The 18,900-nt window shown below is 42.5% G+C and overlaps 1 protein-coding gene across 1 annotated transcript in view; it reads right to left on the bottom strand.

Moving 5' to 3' along the window:
• GARS1 (glycyl-tRNA synthetase 1) overlaps positions 1 to 7,824 on the bottom strand; it is a 38,848-nt gene extending 31,024 nt beyond the window's left edge. The window contains exons 1-2 of the mRNA XM_082472206.1: positions 7,535 to 7,824; positions 593 to 694 (exon numbers count right to left, since the gene is read on the bottom strand). Coding sequence (XP_082328332.1) covers positions 593 to 694; positions 7,535 to 7,756 — 324 coding nt within the window. The 5' untranslated portion in view covers positions 7,757 to 7,824. The remainder of the gene's footprint in view (positions 1 to 592; positions 695 to 7,534) is intronic.
• Between the last annotated feature and the right edge of the window lie 11,076 nt (positions 7,825 to 18,900).

Below are 18,900 nucleotides of genomic sequence, written 5' to 3'. Positions count from 1 at the left end.
ACTGTAGCAAAATAGCAACTTAAAACTCCAAACAGGAAATTCCCTGATGGTCCAGTGGTTAGGACTCGGTGCTTTCACTGACGGGGCTGGGTTCAATCCCTGGTTGGGGAACTAAGATCCCACAAGCCATGCAGTGCAGCCAAAAAAAGAAAAAACTCCAAATGATTTCAGTTTGTTGATGGGACGTTTATAATTTGAAAAGTTTGGGAGCAGGTATCAGGTGACTAGAACTTCTCCTTAAAAGAAAATAATTTAAAACAGCATAACCATTATTTGCAGGTATAGGAGAATTCATAAAGAACACAATGCCTTCCAGGGAAATTCATGGAACATAACCAGTCTAGGATTTGAGTCTCGGGGGAGAAGGGGTAGGTCAGGGTTGAGGAAGGCTTTGTAGAGAAATTCTGAATTACACGTTGAAAGGATGAGGAGTCTGCCGAGTAGAGGACGAGGAGGAGAAGGCATACTGGATAAATAGAGATAAAGCAAATGTTACTTGTTCAGAAACTTTTCTAGGTCTCTCCTAGAGACTAAATACAGATAAACAATCCTATACCTACTTACATTCCTTTTTGAGGATCCTGAGACTCACCTTTGCTTCCAGAACCCTCTTCCGGGCTTTGAGCTCAGCTACTGCTTTGTCTACATCGACCTGGGGTGCTTTATCTTCTTTCAGTTTTCGCACAAGATCTCCCTAGCCAACAAAGAGAATCTGTATTCACAACTGGTTTCAGAAGTCAAGAAAAGTTAGGAATGGGTTTTTAAGCATGCCTTTTAAAAAGTATCCATGTAAGAATGAGGAAATTCAAATGTTTATTATGTGAAAGGTCATTATGAGTAACTGTAGTTCATTGCCCTCAGCATTAATAATCTAGCAGAATATCCAAATACAAGTACATAAATAACTATGCTTGCAGGGTGATTATTACTGGTTTGTTTGTTTGTTTTCTTTGTGGGGAGGAGACAGATGGTGGAGAGAAAAGCATTGATAAAAAGTAAAGAGCAAGGGCTTCCCTGGTGGTGCAGTGGTTGAGAATCTGCCTGTCAGTGCAGGGGACATGGGCTCGAGCCCTGGTCTGGGAAGATCCCACACGCCATGGGGCAACTAGGCCCGTGAGCCACAACTACTGAGCCTGCACATCTGGAGCTTGTGCTCCGCAACAAGAGAGGCCACGACAGTGAGAGGCCCGCGCACCACGATGAAGAGTGGCCCCTGCTCGCCGCAACTAGAGAAAGCCCTCGCACAGAAACGAAGACCCAACACAGCCAAAAATAAATAAATAAATAAATAAAATTTTTTTTTAAAAAAAGTAAAGAGCAATATAACTACTGAGAACACAGAAGAACCAATAAATAGACTACCCTCTCCTTCAATCCCTCTCCTTTCTTGCATACAAAAAAATGACTATCTTAGTTTTCTGCTTACTTCTCTGAACATTTCTTCTCAGTCACTACTGGCTAATCTTCCTCTGCCCTTTATTGTTGGAATTTTTTCCTTGCTACTTTCTTTAGACTACTTTATTCACTTCCAACAACCCTGTACACTGATTTTATTACAGTAATGTGGTGGAATAGGCAATCTGAGAAAACAAACAAAACACTACCACATGGTCTGGGAAACTTCAAGATAAGAAATTAAAGTTATCAAATTAATAGAGCCCTTGGGTGCCCAACAGAAGCAACTGCTCTCTAAAGGAGTAGACCTTCCATAGGCCTTTCAGGATTTTCCCAGATTAGGGTTACCAAAATAATAAGCACTAAACTCAAAATTTAAAAATCCATGAGGAAAGAAGTCACCATGAGTGAGACTCAGCAGAAATGACAAATAACAAAATTACATCCTTTAAAAGTATTAGAATGACCAAATATACTTTTTAAATGCTCAAGATGTTTAAACTAAAATAAAAGGAGAAATCAACAACATGAGCAAAGAACAAGAGACTATCAGAAACAATCAGGAGACTTGAAAAAGAGCCACACAGATCATCTGGAAATAAATCACTGAAATTCAAAACTCACTGGACAGTTTAAATAGCAGATCAGACACAGCTGAAGAGAGAATTAGTGACCTAGAAGAACGACCTAAAGAAGTTATCCGTGGATAATTTCCATCCCATGGAATGCAGCAGAGAGACAAAGTTGAAAATACAAATGAGGTAATGAGACACAGAGAAGAGAATGGAAACGGGATAGATGTCCTCCTTATTCCCCTCTGTACTTTCGAACTAATTCCCCTTTTCTCCTTCTAAAACTCTAGCTCCTTTGAGGAGCCTGTCATCACCCTTTCCCCCTGTTGTTGATATTTTCCAAGCTCCTGCCTATTTTCCCTCATTCAATGACAGTCTCCCTCTCCTGCAATTCATTCTACTTTAGAATGTCCCAGTTAGGAGGTGAAAAAGCTGTATAAAATGATCTCAACCTAGAGCCTAACTCTGCTTATATACAATGAGAAGAATTTTCCCAGTTTTAACATACACTGAATTCTCCAGAAATGCACCCAGGAAAATGTAATTTAAAGGAAGACTAAAATCAACTACAGTTTAAAAAAAAAAAAGGAAAATTGTACCTTGTTTTGATCAGAATTTTACAAAGTTGTTACTATTTGAAATAAAAAACAAACAAACCATGTGACCACAGGCTATGCTGCTGTCCTATCTGAGTAAACAATACAGTATACCTCTATCAATGTGCACTTACAGCAACTGCATTCACAGTAAATCTACGTAGAGGTATAAGCGTCTGCTTAATTCAGTATAACTTCCAGTGGAGTCATACCCCCAAATCTACATATTAAAATAATATTATTTTATTATAAATTACTTTTTATTTATTTGTATTACATTTAGAGCATTATGTGTACACAATCTTTCTTTAATTTATGTAGATATTTCATATGAATTTCATTACAGGGTAGTAATGGAGAATTTCAAAATATCTGGTGTAAAAGGGTACACTGGGTCTGATATAGTTGAGAACCATTGAATTGGTTCTTCCTCTCAATCTCTTACTGCATACAAATAAATCTGGTCTGTTATTATACTAGCAGTTTTTATTCTATTATCTTGACCTCTCTAGCTAAAGCAACATCCTCAGTCACCTTCTAACTTTATTGTAACTTCTTTATTACATGTATAATACCTGAAATCACCCTATCAATGGATTGGCTTATTTATTTACATGCATTTTATCTGTCCCTGTCATTATAAAGCAGCCTCTTTTAAGACAGGAACTCCGGCATGTCAATTCTGGCACTCAAATATTTGTTGCCTGCTATCACAACCTAAACCTAGCACAACACTAAGCACTTAGTACTTGGTAAATATCTACTGGCTTATTCTTTACTCATCCAGTGGTTCTTTTCCCTTCCTCTACCCATCAGAATACTTATCTCATAAATGTTCACTAATAGTGCTTTTTGATGGGGATAAGAACCTTGTGAGGGTCTGTGTTCTGAAAAGAGAGTGGCAAGCAGTTCTTTTTGAATGGCTTAAAGAAGTAAGCAAGCAGTTCTTTTGAATACCTACCCTTATGTGTCAAGTATTGGCACTCCCATATTTTCTTTGGGAGCTTTTCAAAGGACACTGGGCAAGCAAGGCCACAAGTAGGTAAAGGTAAAGGTAGGAAGAATTAAAAATTTTTTAAATTAAAATTAAGTTTTCCTGAATCATTTTTCTGTCTCTTAAAGTTCAGGCATAGAATCAGGCACACATAGATTCAAGGATAGGCTAGCTATCAACAGAAGCAGTGGGAGAGTGAGGATTCCTACACTGAGTTCATCATCTCTAAAACTCTCAGTGAATTAAGGAAATAATCATGTTTATTCTGAATAATGGAATAATTAAAACCATGATTTAATTGTGTAAACAAAAGAATTGGAGGTGATCGAAACATGGAAAGTAAGTACTTAAGGATTCCTAATTTCTAATTATTTTCTTCCCTCTTTCTTCACCACCAACTATAGCGTGTGTGTGTTGAATGAAACCGATGTGAAACATCATCAATATTTCTAAATTACCTTTAAGAAACATCAACTAGAAGCTTAATTCCTGCATAAATTCTTACCATAAAGACATATATTAGAACTAAGAGTCTGTGATTATAAAGCAGAATAGTTATTAGGTGAGAAATCATTTCAAGGGATCTTTTTCATGCATCCTTCATATATATCATGATGCATATTCAGTTGGCCAAGGAAAAACAAAACACTTCCTCACCTTTTTAAGATGTTTGGCTTTACACATATGGGCCTAGAGGGTTCTTGTTAAGATTAAAAAATTAATTTCAGATTTCCAAGTTTTATAACCGTTGACAAAAACTTCATAAACTTATCATTTGTCCTTTGTGGATTAAGCAACAGTTTTAATGGGCACTCTCAGTTCAGAAAATCAAAGCAGAGAAAAATCAAGGGCTCTAAAATTTCCCAAAATTGAATTTTATTATTGGCCACAAATACTATCAGTTGCTTTTTGAAGTGACAGTCTCACTTCACTCATTTTCCGGAAAATGAATGAATGTCCAATACCCAAGACTGAATAACAATTTTTTGTCAGACATTTTAGAGTGTTTCATTCTTGCAACTCGAACAATCATAAGTGCTCTTCCTCAGACAATCATCATGTGTGGGTATGCTTTATGCATACTTCCCATTTAGTCACACAGAATATTAAAAAGATGTGTGCACAAAGGTCCGAATTTAATAAAATTAATAATTCTTATTGGGACTTCCCTGGTGGTGCAGTGGTTAAGAATCCGCCTGCCAATGCAGGGGACACGGGTTCGATCCCTGGTCCGGGAAGATCCCACATGCCGCGGAGCAACTAAGCCCGTATGCCACAACTACTGAAGCCCACTCACCTAGAGCCTGTGCTCCGCAACAAGAGAAGCTACCACAATGAGAAGCCCGCGCACCGCAACGAAGAGTAGCCCTAGCTCACCGCAACTAGAGAAAGCCTGCGCACAGCAACGATAACCCAACGCAGCCAAAAATAAATAAATAAATATTTAAAATAATAATATTTCTTACTGCTTTTTCAAGGATACTCTAAAGCAAAACTGAGGTTTTGTTTTGTTTTTTGTTTTTTTAAAAAATGTGTGAGAGTGTGGCAGAGAATATAATGGCTTGGCTTAGTATCTCTGACTTGATTAGTGCTCAGAGCCAGCAGTTCTACTCACCATGCTTTGCACCATCAGTGCAAATGTCAACACAATGAAAAATGCAAATAACATTCTTAGTTTTATTATAAAAATGGTTTTGACCTTGGAGACCTCCAAGAATTTGCAGACCACTCTTTAAGAACCACTGCCCTAGAGCAATAGTTCCCAAACAAGATACTCCAGGACAAAGTTTTCACCAATATGCAGTAAAAGGGGGAAAAAAAGAAAAAAAAAAGACAACGTATTAGACCTTTTTTCAAAGCTAAACCTGTTAAATATAAAAGACTGTTCTTTATTCTGAGTTATGGTCTGTCCTTTCTTTGGTATTAAAATACACTTTCTTTTATGAAATAAAAGGGGAAATAAGATGGTAGTTTGTTGATACATTTCAGTCAATCAACAAACCAAATCATTAGAAAACAGCATCCACTTAGCACAGCAGATTGGGAAATTTATATGAAATACATATTTATCTGAAACACATGCCACTATCAAGACCAGTTATTAATCACCTTAAAAAATCCCACTCCAAGGATGCCTTCAACTGCACAAACTTCACAGTGGAAATATGCAGAATGAGTAGAAGTGACCATGTGTCTCATTTCCTCATATAAGCAAAAAAACAAACCAAAAAAAAAAACCAAGAAAAAAAAACGGTTTAACTAGATGATCTTTAAATTCCCTTCCAATTGACCCTGGAATCAGTGCAATTCAAAGTTCCAGGTAGTTAACTAATATATGTGTGGTCCTGGAAAATTAGGGAAAAAACCAAAAACTAACTTACATAAACTAACTTACATATTCAAAAAATACTTTGAAGTACCAAAAAACTAACAATCAAGCCAACATAAACAATACACAGATAGTAATAACATCGGAAGCCTATTCCATCATCAAAGTTTACTTCAGTTAACTAGTTCCACAGTCTTGCTACAGATGGATAATTTGCACTGCAGTTCCAGGCTAACGTGGCAGAGGGAGGGGTTTGGGTGTATGTTTTTCCAAATTAGATGTATTCTCCCTTCTAAAGTGAAGTGGAAAAAAAAAAAAAAAGTTGAGAGTTAGAGAAAAGACAAAGGAACCACACCTAATTTCATTTGGGGAGGGTGGGTGGAGGGAGATGGAGAATATGCATTCACAGCGCTTTGGTATCAAGAATAAAGAAAAAATTAAGCCCATAGTGAAATTTCAAAATAAAACACTACTGAATCAGTCAGGCTCAAACTAGAAAGAAGTAGATAAAGTGGCAGAATTTGCCGAATTTTCGGCAGCTCTGCCCCAATGAATTATTTCCGAGGGAGGGATCCACCCTCCATAGCTAAGGCAAGTTATTGCATCAGGCGCCCGTGCAGGAGAAACCCATTCGGTGCTCACTACTAGGTCATCAATCCTCGGGGTCCTATTACGAGCTTTTGGATCTACCTGACTGGATGTGAGAATCCCTTTGAAATAACCTTTTCCTTGTTCTCTCTAAACCCTGATATTCATGCAGTGCCCTAGGAAAAGGAGGCCTGTATTAAATCACCAAGCTCTCCAGCCCATGAAACCTCCCTCCCTTCCGCAAAATCAAATTTCAAAATGTTCCATACGAAGGATGGCTGACTTCACCGAGTCACTCAGGGACATTTACAGCTTCCCACGTTTACGATCTGAAAGCTCACTCATTCTGGGGAACGCAGAAGAGGTGACAGAAGCGAAGGACGATGAACTCACATTATTAGAAAAGAAAAAAAAAAGTTCAGCACCTCCCCACATCCACGTTTCAACTATTTTTATTTCCTCAACGGATCATTCGGCCAACTAAGCACCGAATGAAGGAAGATGTCAAGGAGGAAACACTATTCAAAGCATCCTGAAGATTAAAAAACAAGAGTCAGGCAGTAAGAAGACAGAACCCGCAGCTTCGGCTCGTAATTGATCAGGGAAGAATTAGGAATCTCGCCACCCAGGAAGCACAAAGAACACAGCAGGGACTGGAAATCTTTAGTTGAGGCTATTGAGCTAGGACAGGAGGAGAAGCAAAGGGTCACAGATGCCAGCCCCATCGGAGAAGCAAGTGGTACGGGCAGTAACAAGGATTGCGAAGGGAGAACAGATCGCATGAGGAGGGAGGCAGAATGTCGAGGGATCCGAGGAAGTCACCCCAGGAGAGGGGAGGACAGGGGTCCACCGGAGGGAAGGTGGCCGGCGCACGCGGGGACTTGTGTCCAACGTGGGGTGGGCGAGGAAGATGCCTAGAAACCAAGTGCTTCCAGAGAATGAAGGAGAGGGATAATCGGCGAGGTGGACCGGTGCCCGGGGAAGAGAGAGAGATAGGATGAGAAGGAGGGGACCAGGGAGAGGAGAGCCGCGGCTGAGGGGAAGCGAAGAATGCCGGTACCTGCTGGCGCACCGCTAGCCTGAGAGGTGCCAACACCTCCTCAGCCCCCGCGCCATCCATGCTGCTCCGGGAGGCGGCAGCGGGGAACGAGGTCGGGGCGCGGGCTGGCTTGCTGATGGGCCGGCAGGGCAGAAGAGGAGGCCGGGCCGGGAGCCGGGGCGGCGGCGACAGCAGCAGAGCGGCGCGGGCGGCTCTAAGCAGCGCCGGGCGCAGAGAGGGCATGAGACGGCTGCCCTGGGAGGTCCGGAGGGGGCGGCGGCGGAAGCGGCGCGCGCGGCCGGGCCGGGTGCATGATGAAATCGCCGCGTAAACGCCGCGGTGCGCGCGCAGCCGCACATTCCCCACCCCCGACGCGGCGTCTGGTCGCCACCAGCCGATTCGACACAAAATCCCGGAAGGACCCGGAATCCCTCAGAGCCCTTAGAGGGCTTGCCCCACTGTGGGCGCACGGGAGGGTTACGAGGTCCCAGGTAGACCCCCCAGTGAACAGGTTTGCACGATTATGCGTCAGTGGGGCTTCAAGGATGCAGCTCCATCCGACACATGCTGACCGAAACTCATGGGGACCTTCAGAGCACAGGCTTGTTCAGGGGCCCTGACGCTCTGGCTCACCGACGGAGTACACACTTCTGTTTGTGTTCTTTCGCCCCCTGGTTCTTAAAGGCTCATTAGACATCACATCAGATAAGGACTTAGACTCAATATTGCTCAGCTCAGATGATCCTCCGATAAGGAAACAGATCAAGAGAGGTTAATGATTTGCCCACCTTCACCCATCCATGCCTTCCAATGTAAAGACAAAAGTTGGGGAAAGGAAGGGGAAGAATGACGGGCTTTTTGGAGAAGATCAGTGCTGACCAGCCTTTGAAGGGCGAACAAGATTTGAATCAGCAGAGATGAGGAAAGGCTGGGAAAAGGTAATGTGCCGGAGAGTGGAGATGAGCGTCCAGGTGCCTGGGATTCCCTCTGCCTGGCCTTGCTTCAGCTGACCTCCCTCTTGTAGTTAGGCCCCCGCTGATGGACCCTCCGGAAATGGCTTCTTCCCTCCCTCCTGCCCCAAGGGAGGGTTGGCTGCAAAAACTGGATTCCCTTTCTACAGAGGGAATAGAAAAATAAAGAATGTATTAGTTATAGAAATAGCATTGCACATACCCACCAGAATGCCTAAAATGGAAATGATGGAAAGTGCAAAGTGATGCTCTGGGACTCTCCCACACAGCTGAGAGGAATGTGGATTTGTACAGCCACTTTGGAGAACTCTTTGACAGTAGCTACTGTAGCCAACCATACACACCTAATGGGTGACCAGCAGTTCCACCCCAGGAGTATACAAGAGTAGACAAGCTCAACAGAGTGAAGTCACCTTTCCAGACCTGTGAAATTTCATATTACTTCTCTTCCTGTTCCGGTTTGTGGTTCTGGAGAAGTACACACAATTTACCATAAGCAGAGCAGGTACAGAAGGACCTTCTGCAATATTAAACAATTTGTATTTTTAAAACTTTTATTTCAAGATTTGATATTTACTAATCAGAATTTTTATTTGGCTTTATTTTAATAAGTAATTTTAAAATTTTTAATTGAAGTATAGTTGATATACAATATTATATAAGTTACAGGTGTATAAGACAGTGATTCACAATTTTTAAAGGTTATACTCCATTTAGTTATTATAAAATATTGGCTATATTCTCTGTGTTGTACAATATATCCTTGCAGCTTATTTTATACCTAATAGTTTGTACCTGTTAATCCCTTGCCACTATATTGCCCCTCCCCCTTCTCTCTCCCCACTGGTAACCAATAGTTTGTTCTCTATATCTGTGAGTCTATTTCTTTTCTGTTATAGTCACTAGTTTCTTTAATTTTTAGATTCCACATATAAGTGATATCATACAGTATTTGTCTTTGTCTGACTTACTGCACTTAGCATAATACCCTCCAAGTCCATCCATGTTGCTGCAAATGGCAAAATTTTCATTCTTTTTTATGGCTGAGTAGTATTCCAATGTAAATATGTACCACATCTTTATCCATTCATCTGTTGATGGACACTTAGGTTGCTTCCATATTTTGTCAACTGTAGATAATGCCACTGTGAACGTTGGGGTGTGGGTATCTTTTCGAATTAGTATTTTTGGTTTTTTTGGATGTATACCCAGGAGTGGAATTGCTGAGTCATATGGTAGTTCTATTTTTAGTTCTTTGAGAAACCTCCATACTATTTTCCACAGTGGCTGCACCAATTTACATTCCCACCAACAGTATATGAGGGTTCCCTTTTCTTCACGTCCACGCCAACATTTGTTATTTGTATTGTTTTTTTTTTTTTATAGCTACTTTTATTTTTATTTATTTATTTATTTTTGGCTGTGCTGGGTCTTCGGTTCGTGCGAGGGCTTTCTGTAGTTGCGGCAAGTGGGGGCCCCTCTTCATCGCGGTGCGGGGACCGCTCTTCATCGCGGTGCGGGGGCCTTTCACTATCGCGGCCCCTCCCGTTGCGGGGCACAGGCTCCAGACGCGCAGGCTCAGTAGTTGTGGCTCACGGGCCCAGCTGCTCCGTGGCATGTGGGATCTTCCCAGACCAGGGCTCGAACCCGTGTCCCCTGCATTAGCAGGCAGATTCTCAACCACTGCGCCACCAGGGAAGCCCTATTTGTATTCTTTTTGATGATAACCATTCTGGCAGGTGCGAGGTGATACCTCATTGTGGTTTTGGTTTGCATTTCCCTGATGATTAGCGATGTTGAGCATCTTTTCAAGTGCCTGTTGGCCATCTGCTTTTCCTCTTTGGAGAAATGTCTATTCAGTTCTTTGCCCATTTTTTTAATAGGGTTGTTTGGGGTTTTTTTTTTTTTTTTTTGATCTTGAGTTGTATGAGGTGTTTATATATGTTGGATATTAACCCTTTAACAGTCATATCATTGCAAATATTTCTCCTATTCAGTAGGTTTCTTTTTGTTTTGTCGATGGTTTCCTTTGTTGTGCAAAAGCTTTTAAGTTTAATTAGGTCCATTTGATTATTTTTGCTTTTATTTCCTTTGCTTTAGGAGACATCCAAAAAAAATATTGCTACAATTTATGTCAAAGAGTGTTCTGCCTCTGTTTTCCTCTAGGAGTTTTGTGGTTTCTGGTCTTACATTTAGGTCTTTAATACATTTTGATTTTATTTTTGTATATGGTGTGAGGGAATGTTCTAATTTCATTCTTTTATATATAGCTGTCTGATTTTCCCAGAACCATGTATTGAAGAGACTATCTTTTCTCCAGTGTATATTCTTGCCTCCTTTGTCATAGATTAATTGACCGTAAGTGTGTGGGTTTATTTCTGGGCTCTGTATCCTGTTACATTGATCTGTCTGTTTTTGTGCTAGTACTATGATGTTTTGATTACTGTAGCTTTATAGTAAAGTCTGAAGTCAGGGAGCATGATTCCTCCAGCTCTGTTTTTCTTTCTCAAGATCGTTTTGGTTTTTCAGGGTCTTTTGTATTTCCATAGAAATTTTACAATTATTTGCATTTTTAAAAATTTATTTCAAAATTTGATATTTATTAACCGTAATTTTTATTTGGCTTTATTTTAAAGGTAATTTTGAATTTATCTTAATAGTTTTCAATATGAAAAGCAATTAAAATTTTTACACATACTCTTAGTTACATTTTTATGTATATTCAAATTCTGTACACTTTGAATACAGTTACATATTTTAAAAAATTCTTTAGGTCAGTAATGTCTCATCCATGTTCGTGTGAGGATAGTCTCATCCCTAGTCTCCAAATCTATCCTTTCCCCACTCCAGTTCATCCTCCCCACTGCTGCCTCAGTGATTATTTCTAAAAGGCAAAGCTGTGCTTGTTGCACCTCTGCTCAGGACACTCCATTAGGTCCACATGGCCCTTAGTAGAATTTCCTAAATAGTTTTCCTTAGGAAACTACTTCTGCAAGACAGTAATAATGGCTTATATTCTTTGAACGCTTACTAAGTACCAGTTAGTGTTCTGAGTTATCTCGTGTAATTTACTCACCAATCCAATGAGACAGGCTACATAATAATTCCCATTTTACAAATTCAGGATTCAAGATACTAAGATATTAAACAGCTATGGTCACACAACTACTGAGAGTGGAGACCAGAATATGAGGCTGGGGCAGGGAGTTGGGGGGAGTGGCAGTTTTGCCATGCAACTCATGAAGCTGGTGAAGCTTTCAATGAGCATGGGAACCTGCTCATTTGGATGCACTCTCTCAAGGCTCTGGAAGAGGCCCTAGCACTATCTACACATGGTCATATTTTTTTCTTTCTTTATTAAAGTTCTTTATTTGAAGGAGTGAAATTTACATTGTAATGCACAAATCTTAAGCATAGTTCAATGGATTTTAACAAAGGAATTCCCACTTATAACCCACATCCCAAACAAGATAATGAGCATTTCCCTCACCTCACAAAGTTCCCTCCTGGGCTTTGTTAATACCCTCTATTGTTTTGTCCATTTTCTATTACATTGATTTCTACTTTTATCTTTATAATTTTTCCTTTTACTTAATTTGGGTTTAAATTGCCCTTCTTTTTCTGGCTTCTCAAGGTAGAAACCTAGATAATTTATTGTAAGCCTTTCTTCTTTCCTAAATCAAACATTTAAAACTATAGATTTGCCTCTAAGTACTGTTCTAGTTGAATCCCCAAAATTTGATTGTTGTTTTTATTTCCATTTAGTCCAAAATTTTAATTTTCCTTATGATTTCTTCTTTGACCTATTAGTTCTTGAGAGGAGCATTATTTAACTTCCAAATAGTTGGGGCTCTTAAACATGTCTTATTATTTTTAGAATTACTTTCTAGTTTAATTCCTCTGTGGTCTGGGAAAAACTTTTGAAATTTGCTGACTCCGATCAGTTTTATGACCCAGCATATGGCATACCTTGGTGGACCGTTCCATGCCTCAAAAAGAATGTGCATTATGCAGTTGTTATGTGTAGTGTTTTATAAATGTCAGCTAGACAAGGTGGTTCATGATGCTGTTCAGATCTTCTTCATTATTAATTTTTTTGTCTACTGGTTCTATCAGTAACTGAGAGGATGTTAAAATCTCTGACTATGATTGTGAATTTGTCTGTTTCTCCCTTTGGTTCTGTCACGTTTGCTTTACATATTTTGAATTTATTCAGCACATACACATTTGTAAGTGTTACATCTTCTTGCCAAATGACATTTTTGTTATTAAGAAATGTTCATCTCTAAATATACCTCTTATCTTTAAACCTATTTAGTCTCACGTGAGTATAGGCACTCCAGCTTTTTTATGATTAGTGCTGATGACCAGTGCGGAGCTGAATCCTCCTACCATAAGCCAAGTGAGTGAGCCACCTAGGAAACAAGTTCCTAGCCCCCGTCTGGCCTTCAGATGACTGCAGCACCAGCCAACATCTTGACTCGTTACTATGTACAGAAGAGCCAGGAACCTGTCATACAGTCGTTCGATAAACATTTACCTTTTACTTGAGACGCAGAGGTCTCCAAGGCTCGATTTTCTGGGTCTTCTTCCCTTAGGTGCAGGCAGCTCTAATGGGGGCTAAAGCAGGGAGAAGGCCTGAAAAAGATTTTAAATGCAGGGTGAGTGAACACACCCTGTGATCCAGCTGATCTAGCTTCCTTGATTCTCTCTCACTGACTTTTCTTTTCTGGCTCCTGGGTCATTAACAAAGTTTTGCCTCAACCTCCAGCCTGCCTTAGCAAAGATTTATTTCAGCTTCTGTCCTCTAAAAATAAGGAGGCAAGGTCCCTTGAAACCTGAGTGAAATTGTCTATGGCTGAGGCAGAGTAGTTTATCATCAGATTAATTTCTATTTTGATTTTACTGGTGTAGAAGCATCAGGAGGAAAGAAAACTGCTTCCCTTTCCTTCCCTCCTTGATTCCCAGAGCATAGTTAAAGGAAGACTTTTATCTTCTAACTCTGTTAAATTAGGGGGCATGGGGAAAGTTGCCCAACCAGGGGCTTGGAAAGTGAGGAGCAGAAGTGGCTAGAGTGGCAGGATTTTCTCTGAGACAGGGAACCAAGGTCTGCGGATCTCAAGAAACGGAGACCAGCAAGTGTTCCGAAACACCGTTCTGGCCACAGTACCAGGGTCTCGGTGAGAAACGCTTATGCAGCACCCCTAGGGAGGCTGGATCCAAGTGCCAGGACTCCTAGCCTTTGAAAGGATTCCTGTGTTCCAGCTTGGCATGCAAGTGACCAAACGATTGTCCTTTAAGGGACTTCTTAGGACTTGTTCAGTGAATATCCCAGCAGTGAGACAGTGGCCTCCCTGAATCTTCCATGCTGCTTAAAAACCCTGGCACCTGTCACATACTCATTCAGTGACATTTACAGAGTGCCTACTAGGTGCCAGACATTGTTCTAGACACTGGAGGGACAGCAATGAACACGGCAGACAGACTTCCTTTTCACAAGGAGCTTATGTTCTTTGGGACCAGACTGGCAAGACAAAAATGAGCTGATTAGTAAATAGTTTCAGACAGTGATAAAGACTCTAAAAATAACAAAGTGGAGAAATTGTATAGAGCATGATCTGGGGTAAAGGTGGTCTGTAGATAGATGGTCAGGCCTCTTTCAGGAGGTGACATTTGAAGGATATAAAGATGACAAGGAATCAGCCATGAGAAGATCTGAGGTAATAGCATTACCCACTTGGCCTGTGTAAAGAACAGTAAGAAAACCCACGTGCCTGGAATGTTGTGAGTGAAGAGGAGAGAAGCATGAAATAATATCAGAGAAGTAAACAGAGACCAGATCATATAGACCTTGTTGGCCATGGTTAAAAAAAAAAATTATTTATTTTCAATGCAAAGGGAAGTCATTGAAACATTTGAAGCAGGGGAGTGAATGGTCTGATGTGTCTTTTAAGATGATCATTCTGGCTGGGTGTGGAGATTGGGCTGAAATAAGACAAGAGTGGAGGTGGTGAGACCAGTTAAGAGGTAGTTACCCGTAGTTGCCCATTAGATTGCCTAGATCAGAATAGTAATAGTGGTGATATTAAAAGAGGTTGGATTTAGGAAATATTCTGAAGGTAAAGCAAATCAGACATGCTGTAGATTAGTTGTATTGGAGGATGAATGAGAGTCAGGAAAAGCAAATAATAAAGATGGACTTGTAGATATTTTAGCCTGAGCCAGTGGGGTAGATTGTGGTGTCATTTCCTGATGTGGAGAAAATTGGGAGACGTGCAGGGTTCCTGCATCAGAGGAAAGGGATCCAAAAAAGAGAACATAGATTAGACTTGAGGAAGAACATGGTGAGGAGGACAGAAGAAGCCTTCAGATGGAGAAAGTGAGAGGCAGACACGGCGTGAGGTTAAGGGACCCCCCCTTCTGTCGGTGTCTGTTTTTCTGTGAAGGAGGAGGTAAAGTCATTTGTTGAATATGAAAGGGAAAGTTGTGGGGCTGAAATGTTGAAGAGGGTGGAGAAGGTTTGGAAAAGCCCTTGTGAAGAACAGTAGAGTAACCCTGTTGGGGAAATGTGGACAGGAGTCAGGCCAGTACTGGAGGCCCAACAAAAGGTGGAGATTGTTATGAGTTGAATTGCACCTCCCCCCAAAAAAGTATGTTGAAATCCTAACCCCTGGTACCTCTATATAAAATTAGCAGGTTCTGGGATTACCCAGAGCATCTTTTGTTCAAACAAGTCTGGTCCATCTTCACCACCTGGGTTAAATGACCCCAACGAGAGTTGGGGTGGTCACAATACCAGGGAGTAGTCTCCTGTGCTAGACTGAGTCCTCCAAGATGCAGACACCAAGATGGGATTGAGTGTGCAAGGATTTTATTAAGGGAAACACCTATGTGAAAGGAAAGCAGGAGGAAGCCAGGGAGGCTGGAAGAACCACCAGACCATGATGCAAGTCTGACCCCGAGGGAAGGAAAGAGGGAGTGACAGTTGGGTGAAGCATCCTAACCTGCCACATAGTCTAAGGAAGGTTCAGCAAAGCCCCTGGGAGTTCTGGAACGAAAGTTGACAATACAGGAGTCGGCTGTACTTCAAGGAACCAGCTGCCTTAGTGCATCAGCTACACTGTCACTGGCAGGGAGCAACCTGTAGGAGGCGTGCTTTGGCGCAAGCTCTGTCATGGATTCCAGAGAGCAGCAGCTGTGGTAGGAGGTCTGTGAGGTGTATTCTTGTGTATTCTTGCCACACCTCCCATCAGATCACCGTGTAACCCAGGTTTTTCTTGTCCTTTCTGGATCCTTTGCGTTCTAGCTTATGGAACGTGACTAAAATTTACTGTACACCACTTCCCAGCCTGGTTAGGAGAACTCCTGTGTGCCATCCTCTACGCTTTTCCCTTTTCTGCTGATTGTCTCTCGATGTCCATATGTTAAAGACGGCAGAGCCTGGTCCCTGAGTGACTATGTGGGACAGAGCCCCTCTCCCCAACCCTTTCTGATAAACTCCGTGAACTGTTGACACAAGCAAAAAGTAAGTTTCCATTGCGTTTGAGCTATGATACCTTCTGGCCTATTTGTTAGAGCAGTAAACTTGCCCTAACTACTGTGCTACCACTGGGCCACGTATGAGAAAGATGGTCAGGGTATCTGGGACACAGGAGAAGGAGGGAGAGGGTAAAAAGAGCATCTGATCTACAGAAGTTCTGTATGTACATGACTTCTTAGGAGTATGGAGTTAGGCTATGCTGGGATCACTGACACAGGCTGATGCGGAATCATCCAGAGTGAGTGGACTGACTGGCGGTCCTGGTTCTCTTCGCCGGGTCAGTATCTGTCCAGCTTTCTGATGCCTGTACTTGAAGTAAGGTGCCCACCTTCTTTGCCTTCTCCTTCTCTGGCCATTTTTCCTCCAAGCTCAGCTGTATGCAGACTTCCCGGGAGCCCCACCCACCCTGGCTTTCTTCCAGCCCGCGCCTCCAGGATCCTTAGAGATGCTTCCCAGACCTTGGTGTAGGAGGGAGGCGGCACATGTCTGGTCCCTGTGTGGCCTTAGACAAGGCCTTTCCCCTCTCCGGCCTCAATCTCCCCCACTGAAAAATGGGGGAACTGGCCCTGCTGACCTCTGGCCCCTGACTGTGTTTACTGTGGGTTTGTGAACTTGTGACTTAGGGAGACAAAACCCTAAGAAATGGAAGGACAGCAGATTTCCGTCTGCCCAGCAGAGGGGAGCATCTCCCCACAAACCAGCAGCTAAGCAGAGTGAGCGCTGTGACAGGCCTATGCAGGCCCAGCCTTCTGGGGCCTCCGTGCGGGAAGTAGCCTCTGAGCCAGAGGTCTGAGCACCAGAGACCCAGGCCCCAGAGAGTGACTACAGGGAAGCCCTGGAGCCCCGTCTCAGCCCTTCCTTAAGGCATCCCGACCCTCTATACCTGTCCTACAGAGAGAGGATGGGTCAGTCCCTAAATATCAGTGGGGCTCTGGCTTTGCCAGTTAGGTGGGGAGGAGAAGGCTTACGCAAGCTGGGAAGACAAGACAGCAAAACCAGACAAATTCACCAAAGCTAGCGGCTACCTCTAGGTTGACACGTCTCCAGCTGGACGGGACCTCAGACTCCCAGTTATGGTTTGAATTGTGTCCCTCAAAAAGACAAGGTCACCTCAGAATATGACCTCATTTGGAAATAGGGCCAGGGCAGATGTAACTAATTAAGTTAAGATGAGTTCCTACTGGAGTGGGGTGGACCTCTCCTCCAGTGTGACTGGTGTCTGTAAGAAGAGGGAAACACGGGGGGAAGATGGCCACGTGGAGACGGAGGCAGAGATTGGAGTCATGCTGCCAGAAGCCAAGAAACACCTGGGGCTGCTAGAAGCTGGAAGGATCCTTCCTCAGAAGCTTCAGAGGGAGCACGACCCCACCATCACTTTGATTTTGGACTTCTAGCCTCCAGAACCGAGAGATGATAAATTTCTCTGAAGCCACCCAGTCTGGGGTACTTGGTTATGGCAGCCCCTGGAAATAATACACGCCGCCCCACATTCCTGGGCAGAGGCTGTGCATCCACTCTGTCCCACCTCTGCAGCAGACTTTGTTCCATATGCACAGCGCTTGCTGTCGCTCACCTGGCACCTGTGGGCATTTGAGCTGTGGTCCCTGTTCCACATGTCGCTGGCATCTGGGAGGGGGAAACCCTCGGCTGCCCTCCAGACCCCCCTCAGCATGGGCTGTTCATTCCGTCCCTGTTTCCTGTCCACACGGGGCAACTCTGACCCAGAGAAGGTTTTTACGTTGCAAAAATCTGCGTCCCTACAGCTTCGGCCCAGCAGTCCTTGCTGTGTCCTAGGGCCACTCAGAACCCTCTGCTGCCTCCGCCTTTAGACATTTACGCACAGGAGGCTCATCCCCTTAAAAGCTGTCTGGTCCCCGGTCCCTCAGAAGGTCCTCACTGCTGTGGTTTCCTGACGGTCGCCTCACCTGGACAAGCTCCAGTTGTTAAACTTCTCTTTGTGGTTAGGGACCAAGACTAGACACCATACACCTGGTACATGTTCTAACCAGAGTCAAGAGGGCAGGAGCCTCACCTGCCTTGTTCTGAACTCAGTACCTTTGATGATGCAACCTGAGACCATCTGAAAGGCTGTGACCATTGTGGCTCCAGGGGAGAGGTGAGGGATGGTTTGTTCTCTGGTCCGAGAACACTTCCACAGGCACAGGGGTGTGGTGTGAGGATGGTAAGCTGCCTGCCAGCGGGAAAAAGTGGTATCCATCTGGGTGCTCCAGACAGAATTCTTTTTTTTATTGGAGTATAGTTGATGTACAGTATTATGTTAGTTTCAGGTGTACCGCAAAGTGATTCCATTGTGTATATATATATATATTATTTTCAGATTCTTTTCCGTTATAAGTTTATAAGATACTGAGTATAGTTCCCTGTGCTATACAGTAAATCCTTGTTATTTATCTATTTTATATATAGTAGTATGTATCTGTTAATCCCAAACTCCTAATTTATCCCTCCCCTCACCTTTCCCCTTCGGTAACCATAAGCTTGTTTTCTGTGAGTCTGTGTCTGTTTTGTCAATAAATTCCTTCATTTTATTTTTTAGATTCCATGTAAAAGTGATATCATATAATCTTGTCCTTCTCGGTCTTACTTAACTTAGTATGATATCGTATAGGTCCAGTTATGTTATTGCAAATGGCAATATTTCATTCTTTTTTATGGCTGAGTAATACTGCATTGTGTATATATACCACATCTTCTTTATCCATTCATCAAGACAGAATTCTTGATTCTGAACTTGACATCTTTTTCTCCTTTACCCTCCAAATATAGTTCTTGACTCTTTTATCTCCAAACCTCTCTAAAATTTGTTTCTTCTTTCCCCACTGCCTCCATCATTCCTTACCTGCATCCCTGCAACA

Source organism: Balaenoptera physalus (genome assembly GCF_965194825.1).
Source record: "Balaenoptera physalus genome assembly, chromosome: 8".
Classification (NCBI taxonomy): Eukaryota; Metazoa; Chordata; class Mammalia; order Artiodactyla; family Balaenopteridae; genus Balaenoptera; species Balaenoptera physalus.
Note: the sequence above shows the minus strand (reverse complement) of the source record. Positions and strands in the feature narration are given on the sequence as shown.